The following is an 18256-nucleotide window of genomic DNA, read 5'->3' as shown; positions in this document are numbered from 1 at the left end:
ACCCACTTTGAGTTAATTTTTATATAGGGTATGAGATAGGGTCCTCTTTCATTCTTTTGGTTATGGATATCCAGTTCTTGCAGTCCCATTTGTTTTGAAGAGACTGTTCTGTCCCAGTTCAGTGGATTTGGGGGCCTTGTCAGAAATCAGTTGACCGTAGATCTGGAGGTCCATTTCCAACCTCTCAGTTAGATTCCATTATTCAATATATCCGTTTTTGTGCCAATACCGTGCTGTTTTGACCACTGTTGCTTTATAGTAGGCTTCAAAGTCTGGAAGTGTAAGTCCTCCCACTTCTTTCTTTTTTAGGATGTTTTTGGCAATTCGAGGCTCCTTTCCCTTCCAGATAAATTTGATTACTAGCTTTTCCAAGTTTGCAAAGTAGGTTGTTGGAATTTTGATTGGAATTTGTTGAATCTGTAGGTCAGTTTGGGTAGAATTGACATCTTAAGAACATTTAGCCTTCCTATCCATGAGCACGGAATATCTTTTCGCCTATTTAGGTCTCTTTTTATTTCTTTTAGTAAAGTTCTGTAATTTTGTGTGTAGAGGTCTTTTACATCCTTGGTTAAATTTATTCCTAGGTACTTGATTTTTTTAGTTGCTATAGTGAATGGAATTCTTTTTTTTTAATTGCCTCTTCAGTTAGATCATTACTAGTGTATAGGAACATTACTGACTTACATTGCATTAATCTTGTATCCCGCCACTCTGCTAAATTTGTTTATTAGCTCAAGTAGTTTTGTTGTTGAATCATTAGGATTTTCCAAATATTAGCTCATATCATCTGCAAATAATGACAGTTTTACTTCTTCCTTTTCAATTTGGATACATTTTATTTCTTTATCTTGGTGAATTGTTCTGGCTAGAACTTCTAGCACAATGTTGAATAGTAGAGGTGATAGATGGCATCCTTGTCTCATTCCCTATCTTAGGGGGAAGCCTTTTAGCCTCTCACCATTGAGTATTATGCTGGCTTTTTTCGTATATGCCCTTAATCATATTGAGGAAGTTTCCTTCAATTCCTACCTTTCGAAATGTTTTTATCAAAAAGGGATGTTGAATTTTTTCAAACGCTTTTTCAGCATCTATCAAGATGATAACTGGATTTTTCCTTTTCGATTTGTTAATTTGTTGTATTACATTAATTGATTTTCTTATATTGAACCACCCTTGCATGACATGAATGAACCCTACTTGATTGTGATGTATAATTCTTTTAATGTGCCTTTGGATTCCATTTGCAAGTGTTTTCTTGAGAATTTTTGCATCTATATTCATTAGGGAGATTGGCCTATAGTTTTCATTTTTTGTAGTGTCTTTATCTGGTTTTTGTGGCAGAGTGATATTAGCTTCTTAAAATGAGTTTTCAATTTTCTGAAAGAGTTTGAGCAGGGATGATGTCAGTTCATATTTTGGGAAGTTCGATAAAATTCCCCTGTGAAGCCATCCGGCCCTGGGCTTTTATTTGTAGATAGATTTTTGATGACTGATTGGATTTCTTTGCTTGTGATTGGTTTGTTGAGGTCTTCTGTTTCTTCTTGGGTCAGTCTAGGTTCTTCATGTGTTTCCAGGAAATTATCCATTTCCTCTAAATTTTCTAACTTGTTGGCATAGAGTTCATAGTATCCTCTTATGATTTTTTTTATTTCTTCGGGATCCATAGTAATTATCCTGCTCTCATTTCTGATTCTGTTTATTTGGGTCTTGTCTCTTTTTGACTTTGTCAGTCTAGCTAATGGTCTGTCAATCTTGTTGATCTTCTCAGAGAACTAACTTTTGGTTTTATTTATTCTGTTGTTCTCCAGCTCATTTATTTCTTCTTTCATCCTTGTTATTTCTTTTCTTCTACTTGCTTTAGGATTCGTTTGCTGATCATTCTCTAGCTTCTTTTGTTGTTCAGTGAGGTCTTTGGTTTTAGCTCTTTCTTGCTTTTTGATATATGCATTTAAAGCATACATTTCCCTCTCAGCACCACCTTCATTGCATCCATAGGTTTTGATAATGTTATGTTCTTGTTTACATTTGTCTCTAGATATTTACCTATTTCTTTTGCAATTTCTTTGTTGACCCACTGGTTATTTAGAAGTTTGTTGTTTAACCTCTGTGTATTTGTGAAAGAACTGGTTCTTTTTTGGTTATTGATTTCTAGTTGCATTTCATTATGGTCAGAGAATGTGCTTTGAATAATTTCAGTCTTTTAAAGTTTTTTAACGCTTGTCTTGTGCCCCAGTATATGGTCTGTCCTGGAGAATGTTTCATGGGCTCTAGAGAAGAGTGTATAACCTGGTACTTTGGGATGTAACGATCTTAATATGTCTGTTAAAACTAATTCATTTATCATATTCTTTAGGTTCTCAGTTTCCTTATTGGTCCTCTGTCTAGTTCTTATAGCTATAGAAGAGAGTGGTGTATTGAAGTCTCTCACTGCTATTGTAGACATGTCTATTGCTCCCTTCAGTTTTGCCAGTGTTTGTCTCATGTATTTTGGAGCTCCTTGATTGGTCCATAAACGTTTATGATTGTTATTTCTTCTTGGTGAATTTCCCTTTTATTAATATATAGTGTCCTTCTTTGTCTCTTATGACATCTTTGCATTTCAAGTCTGTGTTTTGTCTGATGTTAGTATAGCTACTCCTGCCTTTTTTTTTTTTTTAAGTTTTATTTTTAAATAAATTTAAACTTACAGGAACAGTTGCAGAAATAATACAAACCCCATCCACAGAGCTCCAGCATACCCCAACCCCCCTTCACCAATACCCTGATCTGCCAACTGAAGTATTTTGTCACTTTACCATTTCTTTCTTTCCCTCCCTATGTATCATCCACCATCTATTGCTCTGTCTTCTGAACACACGAGAGCAAGTTGCACGCATCCTTGAACAAATAATATACTTCACATATACACTTCATGTGAACGAGAATATTCATTTATGTAATCATATTAAGTGTAGTTAAGAAGTTCAAGAAATTTAACATTGATATAAAGCTTACATTCTGTATTTCATTTTTTTTTCTTATGTCCCAATTGTGTCCTTTTGAGCCTTGTCTCCTCTATTCTTAGATCTCATCCAGGATAATCTATGGCATTTAATTGTCATTATCTGTTTATTTCAATTGTGGAAACATATATATAGCATAAATCTTCCCATTCCAACCCCTCCCAAGTATTCCATTTAGTGGGATTAATCGCATTCACAATGTTGCAATGCCTTCACCTTCCTACCATCCATTAGTAGAAAGTTCCCTTCACCCCAAACAGAAACCCTACAGTCATTTCTTATTAACTATCCATTGCCCCTTCCCCCACTTCTCATAACCCATACTCTTGATCTCTATGATCGTATTCTCTGATACTTTTTTGTTTACCGTGGGGCTTAAATTTAACATCTTAAATCTATAACAATCTTCTTTTCTTTGATACCAACTTAACTTCAATAGGACACATAAACTATGTTCCTGTACTACTCCATTCCCCTACCTTGATGTAGTTCTTGTCAAAAATTACATATTTTAAATTGAGTCCAAAACTGCTGATTTATCATTACACATTATGTATTTTAGATCTGGTAGGAAGTAAATAGTGGAGTTACAAATCAAAAATGCAGTAGTATTGGTATTTATATTTACCATGTGATCTTTATTGGAAATATTTATTTCTTCATGTGGTTTCAGTCAATTGTTGAGTGTCCCTTCCTTTCAACCTGCACTATTCCCTTTAGCATTTCTTATAGGACTGATCTACTGGTGATGAAGTCCCTCAGCTTTTGATTATCCAGGAATGTTTTCATCTCCCCCTCATTTTTAACCTCTAGGTGTTTGTGAATTTTCTAAGTCTCTGATGGTTATTGATTTCTATTTGTATTCCATTGTGGTCAGAGAATGTGCTTTGAATAATTTCAATTTTTTAAAATTTATTGAGGCTTGTTTTATGTTCCAGCCTATGGTCTGTTCTGGAGAATGTTCCATGATCACTAGAAAAGAATGTGTATCCTAGTGATCTGGGATGTAATGTTCTATATATGTCTGTTAAATTTCTCTGTATCTCTCTCTCCTTTCTTTGTTTCTCTGTAGGTAGGGCTCCTTTATTGTCTGAAGTAGGGCAGGTCTTTCATTTGCAAAATCTCTCGGCATTTGTTTGTCTGTGAAAAATTTAAGCTCTCCCTCAAATTTGAATGAGAGCTTTGCTGGATAAAGTATTCTTGGTTGGCAATTTTTCTCTCTCAGAATTTTCAATATGTCATGCCACTGCCTTCTCGCCTCCATGGTGGCCACTGAGTAGTCACTCCTTAGTCTTATGTTGTTCCCTTTGTATGTGGTGAATTGCTTTTCTCTTGCTGCTTTCAGAACTTGCTCCTTCTCTTCAGTATTTGTCAGTCTGATGAGAATATGTCTCGGAGCGGGTTTATTTGGATTTATTCTGTTTGGAGTTCGCTGGGCATTTATGCTTTGTGTATTTATATTGTGGAGAAAGTTTGGGAAGTTTTCCCCAGCAGTTTCTTTGAATATTTTTTCTCGTCCTTTACCCTTGTGTTCCCCTTCTGGGATACAAATGAATATTATATTTGGACATTTTGTTTTATCTATAATATCCCTGAGATCCATTTTGATTTTTTCAATTTTTTTTCCCCATTCTTTCTTTTGTTCTTTCATTTTCCATTCTGTGGTTCTCGAGGTCGCTGAGTCATTGTTCACCTTCCTCTAGTCTTGTAATATGAGTGTCCAGAATCCTTTTAATTTGGTCAGCAGTTTCTTTTATTTCCATAAGATTATCTCTTTTTTTAATTTACTCTTGCAATGTTTTCTTTATGCTCTTCTAGGGTCTTCTTCATGTCCTTTATATCCTGTGCCATGCTCTCGTTGTTTGTCTTTAGTTCTTTGATTAATTGCTCCAAGTACGGTGTCTCCTCTGGTCTTTTGATTTGGGTGTTTGGGTTTGGGTTATCCATATCGTCTGTTTTTTTCATATGCTTTAAAATTTTCTGTTGTTTTTGGGCTCTTGGCATTTGCTTTACTTGATAGGATTCTTTTAGGATATGAAGAATTATTCAAACACCAATCTGTGATTTGTCAGATCTACAGCTTGGTGGCGTGCACTTTCTCTAACTAACCAGCAGATGGCATCCGCGAGTTACCTGTTCCCCTCAAGTCAGTTCTCCCCAACTTTGTCTTTGTGGTGTGTGGGGGTCTGGTTCTTGTGTGGTCCAGTTGTTGCACCAAGTTTGGGTGTGTTGTTGGTGCTGTCCTCCCTGAATGTAGGGTGTGTGTCTGAGTGGTTAGGGAGGGAGGGAAGCTTTAATAATCAAACCTCCCAGGTGTTCCTGGAGATTTAAGGCTGTTGCAACAGTCGAAACCTTCATTTCAGTCTCGCCACAGATTGCCTCTGCTGCTGACCCACAAGTCCTGGTACTGACATATGGTCCCTGGGATTTCCGAGTGGGTCCCTCTTCCCAGTTATGCCATTCTAGGACCTCTGCTGAAGGAAGATGGTGCTACGTAAGTGCGCACCATCCTTCAAGGGAAGCCCCGGGCTCCCGGGCCATGCAGGGGCATTCCCAGCCTGCTGTAAAGATGGCTGAATGGGGCATGTTAATTTCCCCCTTTTCGCACAGGTCTGCCTTCCCAGCTCCGGGACAGTTAGCTGGTGGGTGCGCAAAAGGCTACTGTCCACGCTCAATATTGTGGCGTGTGCGCGGCGTTGCTGGAAGCACTTCCCATCACACTGGGTCCCTTGGCGCGGCTCTTGTCTGTGGCTCTGGCGCTGAGCAGGAGCGTTCCTAGCCCACCGGGAAGATGGCTGCAAGGGGCATGGTTTTTTCCCCCTTTTGGCTCTCCTCTGCCCTCCTCACTCCAAGACAATTAGCAGTGGGTGCGTGAAAGGCTGTCTTCCACCCCAGATATTGAGACTTTTGCACAGCCCATTCCTGCCACGCTTCACTGTGTGGTTTTCTCTGCTGCATCTGCAGCCGCTTTTGGGTTTTTTAAAAAGTCTAATTTACTTCCAAACGCCAACCCACTGTTTCCCCACACCGCAGCGTGGCTGCCAGACATTCAGCAGGCTTACTCACTTGTTTCAGAATGCAGACTCTCGGTTTCACCAAGTGCATGGTCCCTGTGGATTTAGTAGAACTCGTCCAGCTGGTGCATTGCTGACACTGGTGTTCTGGGTCGCTTTCTGGCTTTCATCTAGTATTTTTCACAGAGGTGTTTTTTTTGCCCTGTCTCTCCTAGCCGCCATCTTAGGCTCTCCCCCTCCTGCCTTCTTTTGATTGAAGCTTGTATAAAATATTTTTTTCCATCCTTTCACTTTCAGTCCCTTTGTGTCGCAGGGTCTGAGATTAGTTTCTAGCATACAACATATCAATGGGTCATACTTTTTAAATCCATTCTAGCAGTCCGTATTTTTTAATTGGAGAGTTTAATTCATTCACATTCAAAGTTATTACTGTGAAGAGAGTTCTTGAAGCAGCCATCTTATCCTTTGGTTTTAGTTGTCAGGTCTCTCTCTCCCTCCCTCCCTCCCTCCCCCCGGGAGGTGTTCCAGGCCAAGCTCAGCCAGTCCCTTGGGGAGCCATCTGTCCGCGTTTTTGTTAGTTTGCCTTTTCCAAGACCTCACCAAGTACTGTAGGGGTCCCTCTATGGCTAGTCATACCTAGAATCCATGGAGTACAGAGTCCTCTGGCCCCTTTCTAGTTTCTTTCATGGAGGAGAAACCCATTCTGCCTCACTCATTTCACTACATCTTCTATGGGTACTCGAGTAAGTACCTATTTTAATTCTTTCGAAAACTTAGTGACAGCAACTGAGCTCTTTTTATAGGGCTAATTGTCAGTCTTTTCACTGCATCAGAAAAGAATAGGACTTGCCAGAGGCAGGTTTTTTGTTTGTTTGTTTGTTTTTGCCCCCAAATTTTAAGCATACTGGAGTTATTCATTTGTTTGGTGAGAAATTTGATTTTTACTATAGTTCCAAAAAATTGTACAAGTAATAGCTCATTTCAGTATCTTTTACTGAGTCCAGTGCTTCTCAAGTTATCTGAAGTATAGAACTAGTTTTAAGAATTTCCAATTTATAAAAGACTGGTGCTTTGTAAAATACAATAAAAAGGAATTAGTAGGAAAAATGAAGAAAGAAAATAAAAATATAGGACCGAGTGTTTTATTTTCAGATTCACAGATAAAATTACCCTGTTAAATTGCTCTTAAAGTTTCTGAACACTCTCAGGTTCAATGTGTCTCTTATTGAAGAGCTGTAACAAATAGTTTGTAAACTAGTAAATGGTTTGCAGACCAGTAGTGGTCTACAGACCATACTTTTTAGTATGATAGTTATAGCCTGCTCTTTGTAGTATTTAATGTTCTTTCAGAGCATCTTAGATAATATGATGAATAGCAGCTATCCCTTTAAAAAATATTTTCATGTGTTTCCTTTTCAGAACCGAGAGCTCCAGATCATGAGAAAGCTAGATCACTGTAACATAGTCCGATTGCGTTATTTCTTCTACTCAAGTGGTGAGAAGGTAGGTCTGAGAGAAAGTGTGTGTAATACACAAAGTATTGTGATAGATTTTTTAATCTTCTAGAATTAGTTTTCCTCCCCAGTTTGACAAAGTTTTGCTAATCGATTAGAATTTCAGACGATTGGAGCCTAGGGTGTAGCCATTGAGTATCATTCATTATATCAACAAGACGTAAATGAGAAGATAAAGGGAATGAAGTTTTAAGAATTTTCTTTCTTTCTTTCTTTTTTTTAAAATCTTATCTTCAGGACTCAAAGACACTTTAATTAAGGTTACTATGTTCTTTATGTGCTTATGTAGCCCCATGATGATTTGCTTGTTTTTTGGAGGGAGGAAAACATGTCATTTTGTTAAGTTGAAGTTGATTAGAGGAAAGGGGGTAGTGGAGGGGAAGGGAGCGACTTGGGTGGGGCCAGAATTCAGGTTAAACATTGGGAGGCAAGGTTAACTTATCCTTGGCCATGAAAGAGCTGGAAAAGGTATGGTATTATAGAGTTCATTGTAACTGGCCACTATTTCATATCACATTTAATTATGTGAAAGCAAAGAGTAATTAAGAAAGATTTTGTTTTGTGAGTTTCCTTCCCCGCCCCCCCCCTCCCCCTTCCCTTGGTCTTTCTCTTTAGAAGGTATAATAACTTATGCTGTTTTACTCACTGGAGAAGGAAGCATAGAAAACTAGTTTTCTGCTGTAATTTAGTCTTTTTCTTTCTGCCTGTTCATAGTTCCTTCTTTCCAGACTCAATCATTCCTTATATTTTTTCTTTACTCATTTGGGGTGAGAAGGCAAGACAAGGTAACAAAACACTTTATTTTTGGGCTCTAAATAAATGTAACTCTGGATAAGTTCACTTGATATTTCTAACTTCAGATTTCATCCATTAAATAATCTTAACATCTCTGAAACACTAATGCCTCCTGATTTGTAGCCCACCTCTTTTTACTCCATATAACAGCTTGTTTCCCAGTATAATAATGTTTAGTTATTTTTCTTTAAATTTTATTTAGATTGTTTCCTTAGAAATTCCTTTGTTAATTGCAGAACCTGTTATATGCTATAAAGTAGGTATGTATTAACCCAGGATTGGGATAGGCAGACCTACATAATTATTGTATGTTATAGCTAATGTCTTTCAATTCATAATAAGCAGGTCTTTTTTTTTTTTTTTTTTTTTTTTTTTTGAAATTTTAAAGATGCCTCCAGTGGCATTAGGGGCTGTAAGCCTCATAAGTAAGTATTTAAGCTGTTTCTTTCCTAAAGTCCTTTTCTTAGTTCATGTTTTTTTCTCTCTCTCTTTTTTTTTTTTACCCTAGCAAGCTGCCTGCTGATTGTCTTTAATCTTATCTGTTTTGGCATGCCTTTACTTTTTCCTTCTCCTTTCCAAATAAAATTATGGAACATCTGTTATTTGCACAGCACTGTTAAAATAGAATTTTGCATCTTTGTGGCCTTTTGTTATTAGATGCTAAGCATCATAGCACCCTAGGGAGAATAGTAAAGGTCAGAATTATCCATGGACCACTCACTGTATTGCGTATAGATTGATTTGCAAAGTTCTCTTTAAAGGCCCCTACACATTTTCTTTTGATTGTTTATTTTATTTATTTCTATTTAACAGACATTTATATAGCATTCCTTACATGCCATACTTTGTTTTATTAACTCATTTAACTCTTAAGAACATAAAGAGAAGAAAGGGAAGAATATCAGACCTTTGCGGCAGCACCTAAAGGCTTAACTGTGTGGTTTTGGTTTGGTGGGAAGCCCCTGATTACTGTCAGCCCTCTCCCTGAATTAACCCTGCCTGGCAGAGTGACAGCTGACCAGCTTTTACCTGTGTACCAGAGAGAAAGATTTTTCTTCCTGTTGCTGCTGCTCAAAGCTTTCTATTAATTGTAAGGGTTCTTGAAGTTAAAGAGCAATTGAGTAATTAAGGGAGATTAACCAGAAGGGAGTTCACTCTCTTTTATAAAAAGAAATCTACTTTGTAGAATTTTATTTATCCTAGAACTTCCTCTTGAGCGTTGTAAATTTTCCAAAGTTGAAAAAAGAAAAAAGCCACCTTTTAATTGTGGGTAGCTTATATCATAGTTATGATATATTGCTGAAAATAATGATCCTTCCTTGTCCAAAGAAGGAAAGTTTTCTGAAGTTACACAGAAATACACAAGCTCAGGACTTCCCACAGTCTTCCAGTTCATAAAAAGATAATTTCTTCTTGCCTGGTTCATGTTCTCCACGTTCTTTCTTTTAAATTGTTCTGGCTGACTAACATGCCATTCAGAAGAATAGGTGGTAAACTAATTCTGCCCATAGGAGAAGATGGTTCCTGCTATAGGATTGAGATATTAGGTCAGTGTTACCAGTTGTAAGTCTCCAGGAGAAGGGTTCTGCAGGTGCCAACTATATGTAAGAAACGTATCTAAATGTCTAGGAAATTCTTACAAATCCTTATAGATGATCTGTCTCTTAATGTGGCAGTCCTGTATTAGGTAGACATTTTTCTAGAGGAAGCATTGTATATTGCTTCTGTGGTGGGAAGAAATAATTGAAGAGTTTGTGATGGCCTGTGGAATGAGCAAATAGAGATGCTTACTAGGCAGATACATGACTTCCTTTGTAGGGGAGGGGGCTCTAAGTGGAGAGGTGATGTTGACAAGGTGGACTAGAGAGAGTATTTGGCTATGTGGTAGAGCCCCTAGGGAGGAGTTTGGAAGGGAGGGTGTTTGAAGCCAGGGCCAACAGTTGGCCAGAATTGCATTTTAGTCCTGAAATACGTTGAAAGGTGAGAACAGCCCTTATTTGAAAGATCCTGCAAGGAAGCCAGTGCCATTGGGTTGGGATCCAGGTTTTGTCTAGAGCATGGTAATAAAAAGGACCCTCCATGAAGAGGTTGGGTTTGTTGGGAAGTTTCTTTTGAAGTCCAAAAGAGCACAGGGGATGGTTTTGGGAGAGAGATCAATGATAGGAACATGAACCTAAGAAATGCATAGGCGATAATTAAGGAGGTGAGGTAAAAGCATTGCGAGGATGAGAAAGAGAACAAGTTCAAATGTTTATGAGAATTTTTCTTATTCCTCTCATTCTCTGTAATGATCTCTGAATCTCTTTCCCTTTCTGGTTATTTATTTTTCCTGTCATTCTTTCTCTAGGACTTTTCCCTCCTTTCTTTTTGGTCTTTGTCTCCCTTTCTCTTTGGGTCTCTGCTCTTTTCACTCTGGTCTGTGTCCGGGTTTCTGTTGCTCTCTCTTGGTCTATGTCACCCTCTCTATCTCACATTTCTTCTTTTTTTGTAACTGGGTGTTCTCTCCCTGGGTTACTTCTGTCAGGATCTCCGTTTAGTTTTTTCCCTCTTTTCTCTGAGTTCTTTGTGTCTCTTTGCTCTTGGCCTCCATTACACCCGTTATGGAAATTTTTAAAGAAGAAAAATAAAGAATTGTTTCTACTGTCACTATCTTTGACTTCAGTTCTACTTATCTTATTCCATATATACATATTTTACGTAGTTATAGGCATACTTATTTATAATGTTATTAATTTAATATTTAACATCTCATAAAAGCTTTTCCCTATTGCTGCATAATATTTGTAGTTATTTGTTTATATAATGTTCCATTGTGTGCCATAATACTCTGTTCCTCTATTGTTAATTTCAATTTTAGAATTGTAGCTGAGCTACATCAGAACTTCATCATTATTTTACCCTGTAAGCAATTTTCAGCTCTGGGTGAAGTAAAAGTGGAACTGTTATAATATTTGGCAAATATTTTTCTGACCACTGTTTGAATGATGTATCTATTTTAGAGGCCTATTATTTATTGCACTCCATCTTGCCATATTAAAGACTTTTTATTTAGGGATTATAAATAACCAGCTTTTAACTATGATTGAGGAAAGGGGTAGTCATTGTAACTAGAAGAGGGAAGAATAAGTCAGAATAGAGACTAGAAATATTACCTAATCATTCTTAGTCTTAGTTTTCCAAAAGAAAGTATTAGTGTTTACTGTAGTAACTGGAGTACCATGTAGTTAATTAAAATTCTCTAGGTTACCCAATAGTTTTTTGTCCTTTTTTAAATTGTAGTAGCATCATATAAAACAAAATTTGCCCTTTAACTGTTTTTATGTGTATAATTCATTGGCATTAATGACATTCACAAAGTAGCACCACCATCACCTCTATTCATTACCAAAACCTTTTCTTCACCCCAAATTATGTGCTGATTAAACAGTAACTCTCCATTCTGCTTCCCCCAATCTCTAACCTCTAATCTACTTCCTGTCTCTGTAAATTTGCTTATTCTTGATATTTCATATGAGGAGAATCATACAGTATTTTTCCTTGGTGCCTTATTTATTTCTCTCAGCGTGTTTTCAAGGCTCATGCATGTTATAGTATGTATCAGAACTTTATTCCTTTTTGCAGCTGAATAATATTCCATTGTATATATGTATGTACCACGTTTCAACTTGTATTGTTACCACCTTTATGCTATTGTGAGTAATGCTGCTATGAATATTGTACAAGTATGTGTTTGAGTACCTGTTTTCAGTTCTTTGGATTACATACTTAGGAGTGGAATTGCCAGGTCATTTGGTAATTTTATGTTTAACTTTTTGAAGAATCACCTAACTGCTTTCCATAGCGGCTCCATCATTTTACATTCCCACCAGCACTGCTCTTCTCCAACACTTCTTTTCCCTTACTATTATTATTTTTAAACTAATAGCCTGTGGGTGTGAAGTGGCATCTCCAGTAGGTTTTAGTAACTATTGATTCAGTTCACTCCTCCCAGAGTAGAGATATATGGGATTCTTGAGTGTTTTGGAAGTCTGCACTTTTAATATTTTTATGAGTACCAGTTATCCCATAGAACAGTATTTTTTTTCCATATTTGGCAGTAGAAACCTCCTTTTCTCCAAATGAAATTTTGTGAGGAACCTCAATAGATAAAACAGATAAAAACCAAAGTTGCTGTCACTGAAGCTGGGGTATGGTGCCTGCTGACTTACTTAGCCTTCTTTGAGTTGTATCTCACCTCTGCAGAACCCCAGGACTCTGGAGGACATAGTATGAAAAACACATTGTGTGACTTGGCAGTAGCCTTATGTTTTATTTAAATCAATAAATGTTTTTTTATTTTTTAATTTATGAAAAAGTTCTATAACGTCACATGTAAAAATGTTTTACCTTGTGGTACATCATAGCTTACTTGAATAATAAAAAGAGAGCCTTCCTTAAATAAAACTATCATTTCTGCTCATGTGAGAGACGGTTTAAATAGTGAGGACAGCAAATTGGTTCCATTCTCTATACCAACTTTATTCTATTGATAGTAACTGTGTGAGGGCTATGTGTAGAAGGAAGACTGTATGGCTGCTTCTGGTATCAGGGAGAAGCCTGTGTTTGATTATACTTGTGTGCCACTAATCCTGGAGAGGAAAGGGTAGTGGTAGCATATATACCAGGAATCCATTCTGAAAAATAAAAAGGACTGGTTTTGTAGCTAAGAATATTGGGTTTGCATTCCAGTTCTGCCACTTGCTAGCAGTGTGCCTCGGGGCAAGATATTTAATATTTACCTTTGTAAGCCCCACCCCCCCTCCCCCCATCCTGATCTGTAGATTTTATAAGGAACAAATGTGATAACGTTTACAAGTGCTTCTCATAGCACTTGGCATAAAATTAACACTTAATAATAGTTAATTTTTATTTGTTTAGTAACAGCAAATATATGATGCACTTGCTATGGAGTTCCCATATACCACCGTATTATTAACACCTTGGTGTATTTATTATAATCCATGAAAGAACACTTTTATAATTGTACTATTAACTATAGTACTATTAACGACACTGTGTTTACAATAGGGTTCACTGTGTTGTACAGCACTGTTTTAAAAAGTTTTATTCTTGTGACATATGTACAACCTATAATTTCCCCCTTTTAACCACATTCAAATATTAATTCAGTGCTGTTAATGATATTTACAATGTTGTGCTACCATCACCACCATCTATTACCAAAATGTTACGATCAACCAAAACAGAAGCTCCATACAATTTAAGCATTAAATCCTGTTCCCTACCCTGTTAACTTGTATTCTATAATCTGACTCTGAATTTGCTTATTCTAATTATTTCCTATCAGTGAGATCATAAAATATTTGTCCTTCTGTGTCTGACTTGTTTAATTCAAGATTTATCCATGTTGTCACATGTACCATGACTTCATTCCTTCTTACAGCTGAATAATATTCTATTGTATATACCACATTTTTTATCCACTTATTGGTTGATGAGCACTTGGGTTGCTTTCATCTTTTGGCAATTGTGACTGTTGCCTCTATGAACATCAGTGTGCAAATACCTGTTCAAGTCCCTGCTTTCAAATGTTTTGGGTATATACCTAGTAGTGGAATTGCCGGGTCATGTGGTAATGCTGCACTTAACTTTCTGAGGAACCAAACTGTCGTCCACCATTTTACATTCCTGCCAACAATGAATGAGTGTTCCTGTTTCTCCACAACCTCACCAACACTTAAAGTTTTCCATTTTTTAATGGTAGCCATTCTAGTGGGTTTTGATTTTGCTAGTGATATTGAGCATCTTTTCATGTGCTTTTTGACCACTCATGTATCTTCTTTGAAAAAATGTCTATTCAAGTCTCTTGCCCAGTTCTTCAATCGGTTGTTTGTCTTTTAATTGTTAAATTGTAGGATTTCTTTATGTATTCTGGATATCAAATCCTTATCGAATATATGGTTTTCCAGATATTTTCTCCCATTGAGAGGTTGTCTTTTTCCTTTCATGCTAATTCTTTGATGCCCAAAAGTTTTAAATTTTGGTGAGGCCCCATTTATCTATTTTTTCTTTCATTGCTTGTGCTTTGGGTATAAAGTCTAAGAAACCAGTGCCTAACACAAGATGATGAAGATGCTTCCCTTTGTTAACAGCTGTTTCCTTTCTGCACTTTAAATCTTTTGTCCCACTGCCTTCTTGCCTCCATGGTTTCTGATGAGAAATCAGCATTTTCTGTTACTGATATTCCTTTGTACATAACTCATTGATTTTCTCTTGCAGCTTTCAGAACTCTGTCCTTATCCTTGACATTGGACAATTTGATTACTATGTCTGGGCATGCTTCTTTTTAAATTTATCCTGTTTGTGGTTGGTTGGGCTTCTTGAATGTGCAAATTCATGTCTTCAGTTAAATTTGGTAACTTTTCTGCCCTTATATCTTTCAGTATTCCTTCTGCCCCTTCATTTCTTCCCTTTCTGGGGCTCCCATAATGCATATATTGTTATGCTTGATGGTGTTTTTTCCAGTCTGGATGTATTATGTCCCCCAAACACCATTATCTTTGATGTAATCTTGTGTGGGCAGAGGTATCAGTGTGTTGATTAGATTGTAATTCTTTGAATGTTTCTGTGGAGATGCACCCCGCCCAACTGTGGGTGATAACTCTGATTAGATAATTTGCATGGAGGCATGGCCCACCCATTCAGGGTGGCCCTTGATCAGTGGAGCCATATAAATGAGCTGACAAACAGAAGGAACTCAGTGACATTTTGAAGAGGAACTACAGCCAAGAGGGATACTTTGAAGAAAGCACAGGAGCTGCAGATGAGAGATATTTTGAAGACAGCCATTGGAAGCAGACTCTTTCTCCGGAGAAGCTAAGAGAGAACAAATATCCCAAGTGCAACTAAGAGTGACATTTTTGAGAAACTGCAGCCTAGAGAGGAACGCCATGGGAGAAAGCTATTTTGAAACCAGAACTTTGGAGCAGATGCCAGCCGCGTGCCTTCTCAGCTAACAGAGGTTTTCTGGATGCCAATGGCCTTTCTCCATTGAAGGTACCCTATTGTTGATGTGTTACCTTGGACACTTTATGGCCTTAAGACTGTAACTTTGTAACCAAATAAACCCCTTTTTATAAAAGCCAATCCATCTCTGGTGTTTTGCATTCCGGCAGCATTAGCAAACTAGAACAGTGTTCCACAGGTCTCTTTGCCTCTGTTCATTTTTTTTTTATTCTTTCAGATTTTTACTCTTCAGCCCAAATCATTTCCGAGTTCTTGTCTTCAGATTCACTGATTCTTTCTTCTGCCATCTCTGCCACCATCTAGAGAATTTTTCATTTCAGTTCCTACGTTCTTCAACTCCAGTAATTCTCTGGAAAGATTCCCATATTGTTCTTTCATTGTTTTCCTCATATTGTTTAGTTCCTTCTCTTTGTTTTCCTTTACCTATTTGAACATATTGAGGATTATTATTTTAAAGTCTCTGTCTAGTAGGTCCAAAGTCTGATCCTCTTTTTTTTTTTTTTTTTCTTTTTTTCTCTTTAGTGGTCCTCTTAATTGATGGTTTCAGCATTTTTATCTTATTCTTTTGGATGGGCTGTCGTTTCCTGTTTCTTTGTTTATCTTGTAATCTTTTGTTCCACACTGTATATTTTAAAGTGTTAACTCTGGGATTTAGTCCTTAGGCAGATTTTCTTGAATGTGGGGAGCTAATCAAAACAAAATATACCAAAGCAAGAAGCACCTTTCACTCTGCAAATTGACTCTACTTTGACTGCTTGTCTTCTTAGGAGCTTAGTCATTCTATCAAGCATATCAACCCAAGGCAAGTGGGACGTGCAGGGTCTTCTCTGTCTTATCTGAGCCTGTGTGGAGCCAGAGCCCAGAATCTTGCCTCCTCTCCTGGGCTTGTGCTTGCTAGAGGTCTCAGGAATTTCCCATTTACAGTTTACAAGATTTGATGGTGCCCTCTCTACTCCCTTTGGAATATACCTCCTCTACCTCCTGGATGCTCTTTTGAGTTGCTTAATGCAGGTTGTTCTTTGCTTCAGGCCCTGTCATCTTAGTTGTTTCTCACACTATCCCTGCTGTTTGCAAGGAACTTCTCTGCCCTCAAAACAAACTCTAGGGGAGCGAGCTGGAGACATGATTCCTGACTCAGCTCTTGGCTTTTACCTGGTAGATTTTCACTGACATACATGTACTCTGATATGCACACAAGGGCCACTCAGTTCCTTCCGGAGCAGGCTATGGACCCACAACTGGAGTGTAAGCTGGCTCTACCCTGTGTTGTGGAAGGGGTAGAGGAGGGGCCAGGAAGGGCATCAGGAGCTTCTCTGGGTTTTGAGGCTGTAGTTTTGAGGAAAGTTACTGTCTTTTAAGATTCTTCTGCTGCTTTACTTGAGGGGGATTGGAACAGTGGCTCAGTGGCTCCCCTCAGAGCAGAAGCCCCTAGTGATCTGAAGTATTTGATCATAGGTGAAGATCTGGGATCAGACCAGAACAGCTCTGGAGTTTGGATGACTAGTTCTTTATATTCCGCCCAGGTAACTGCAAGCTGAGCCAGGAGCTGGAATTCCAGTCCCTATTGCTGCCTTCCATGATGCTGGGGAAAAAGGGATGGTAGCTGTTGCAGGGAGGGTGAAACTCACCTTTGTTTACTGTGATTTACTAGTCTTTTCCTCCTGCTCTTCCCTGAATGCTGTACCATGTTCCTCTAGACTCTGGTGTTTCAAAGTGGTTGATTCAGACACTTCTTGCCAGTTCAATAGTTGTTTTGGTGGAGGGACTGATTCCTGGAGCTTCCTACTCTGCCATCCTCCCAGATCTTCTCTCCCTGTATTTTCTTAAGGTGGAAATTAAGGTTATAATTTTGACATCTTTCTTTTTTTTAAAGGTGCTTATTAGTGAAAGGTTGTAAAGACCCCGTTAGCCAATTAGATTTTTACCTTTTACCTAAATAGTTTGGAGGCTGCTATCCCAGTTCAGGAAATTTAGTTTATTTTCCACATCTTCAACCAAAGACTAATAGCTTGGAATGTCCCCTCTGAGTGCTCCTCAGAGGGTGTGGCCTTGGGCATGCTCACAGTCTTCCTGACTTCTAGGGATGAGTGTGATTTTACTTTTAAGTTAGCTTCCTGGGAGTCACCCTTGGGTTACAGTAGTTTATCTTTCAGTCATTGTTTGGAGAAGGGTTGTGTTTAAATCCCTTTTGCTAGTGATGCATCTCCTCTTTGTTGATTGTTCTTTTTATGCTTGGGGGAATGCGCTCAAGTCTGCCCTACATCCTGTTCACATTTTTCCTGAGTGGGTGCAGCATAGTGCCCTCACACATCCTTTACCAACCCCCAGAGTTGGACTGTGATCCCAAGTGGACTCTTTTTGGTTATCTCTTTCACTGCTTCTTTCTATTAAATTTCAGGACCCCTTGTCTTTTTGCTTGTATACTGGGCCTTCCAGCCTCCTCTTAATTGCTTTCCACTAAAGTCAGCATTGTTTGGACAACACTCTTAGGCATGGAGTTCTCCCTGCTCTGTTCCAAATATAGTCAGTCTCCATCATGAACATGGAGCTGTTCATCCTTATGGCCTGCATTTCCCCCTAGACAGAACACCTGCTTTACTGTCTAGAGCAGCTGGTGAGGACTCAATTTTCCCAGAGTGACACCTTCACTTTATGAGTGGGCACTGGGGGCATTGGCAGCCCCTGGTCTTCTCAGTTTGTCCTTGGTGGAATGGAACTTCACTATATGAATGATCTGGGGCTAAGTCTTATCAGGATCCCAGTATTCTCAGCCTCAACCAGTATTCTCAGTACCTGGGCTAAAGGTTCTGCCATAGTTGTGGGGGCTGTGAGGAGGTAGCATAACCCAGTCATCTCATCTCATCTGTGTCTGTCTAGAATAGAGATCCTGCAACTTGGGACTGGA

At 38.2% G+C, this 18256-nt stretch overlaps 1 protein-coding gene across 3 annotated transcripts in view; it reads left to right on the top strand.

Moving 5' to 3' along the window:
- GSK3B (glycogen synthase kinase 3 beta) overlaps positions 1–18256 on the top strand; it is a 280899-nt gene that overhangs the window by 140058 nt on the left and 122585 nt on the right. For 2 of the 3 annotated variants that reach the window (XM_037836235.1, XM_037836219.1), the window contains exon 3: positions 7436–7519. The exons of the other annotated variant lie outside the window; for it this stretch is intronic. In XM_037836235.1, the coding sequence (XP_037692163.1) occupies positions 7436–7519 (84 nt within the window). The remainder of the gene's footprint in view (positions 1–7435; positions 7520–18256) is intronic. 3 annotated transcript variants of the gene reach the window in all.

Source organism: Choloepus didactylus, chromosome 1, assembly GCF_015220235.1.
Source record: "Choloepus didactylus isolate mChoDid1 chromosome 1, mChoDid1.pri, whole genome shotgun sequence".
Classification (NCBI taxonomy): Eukaryota; Metazoa; Chordata; class Mammalia; order Pilosa; family Megalonychidae; genus Choloepus; species Choloepus didactylus.
The sequence above is the reverse complement of the archived record's forward strand: the minus strand, read 5'-3'. Positions and strand labels throughout refer to the sequence as shown.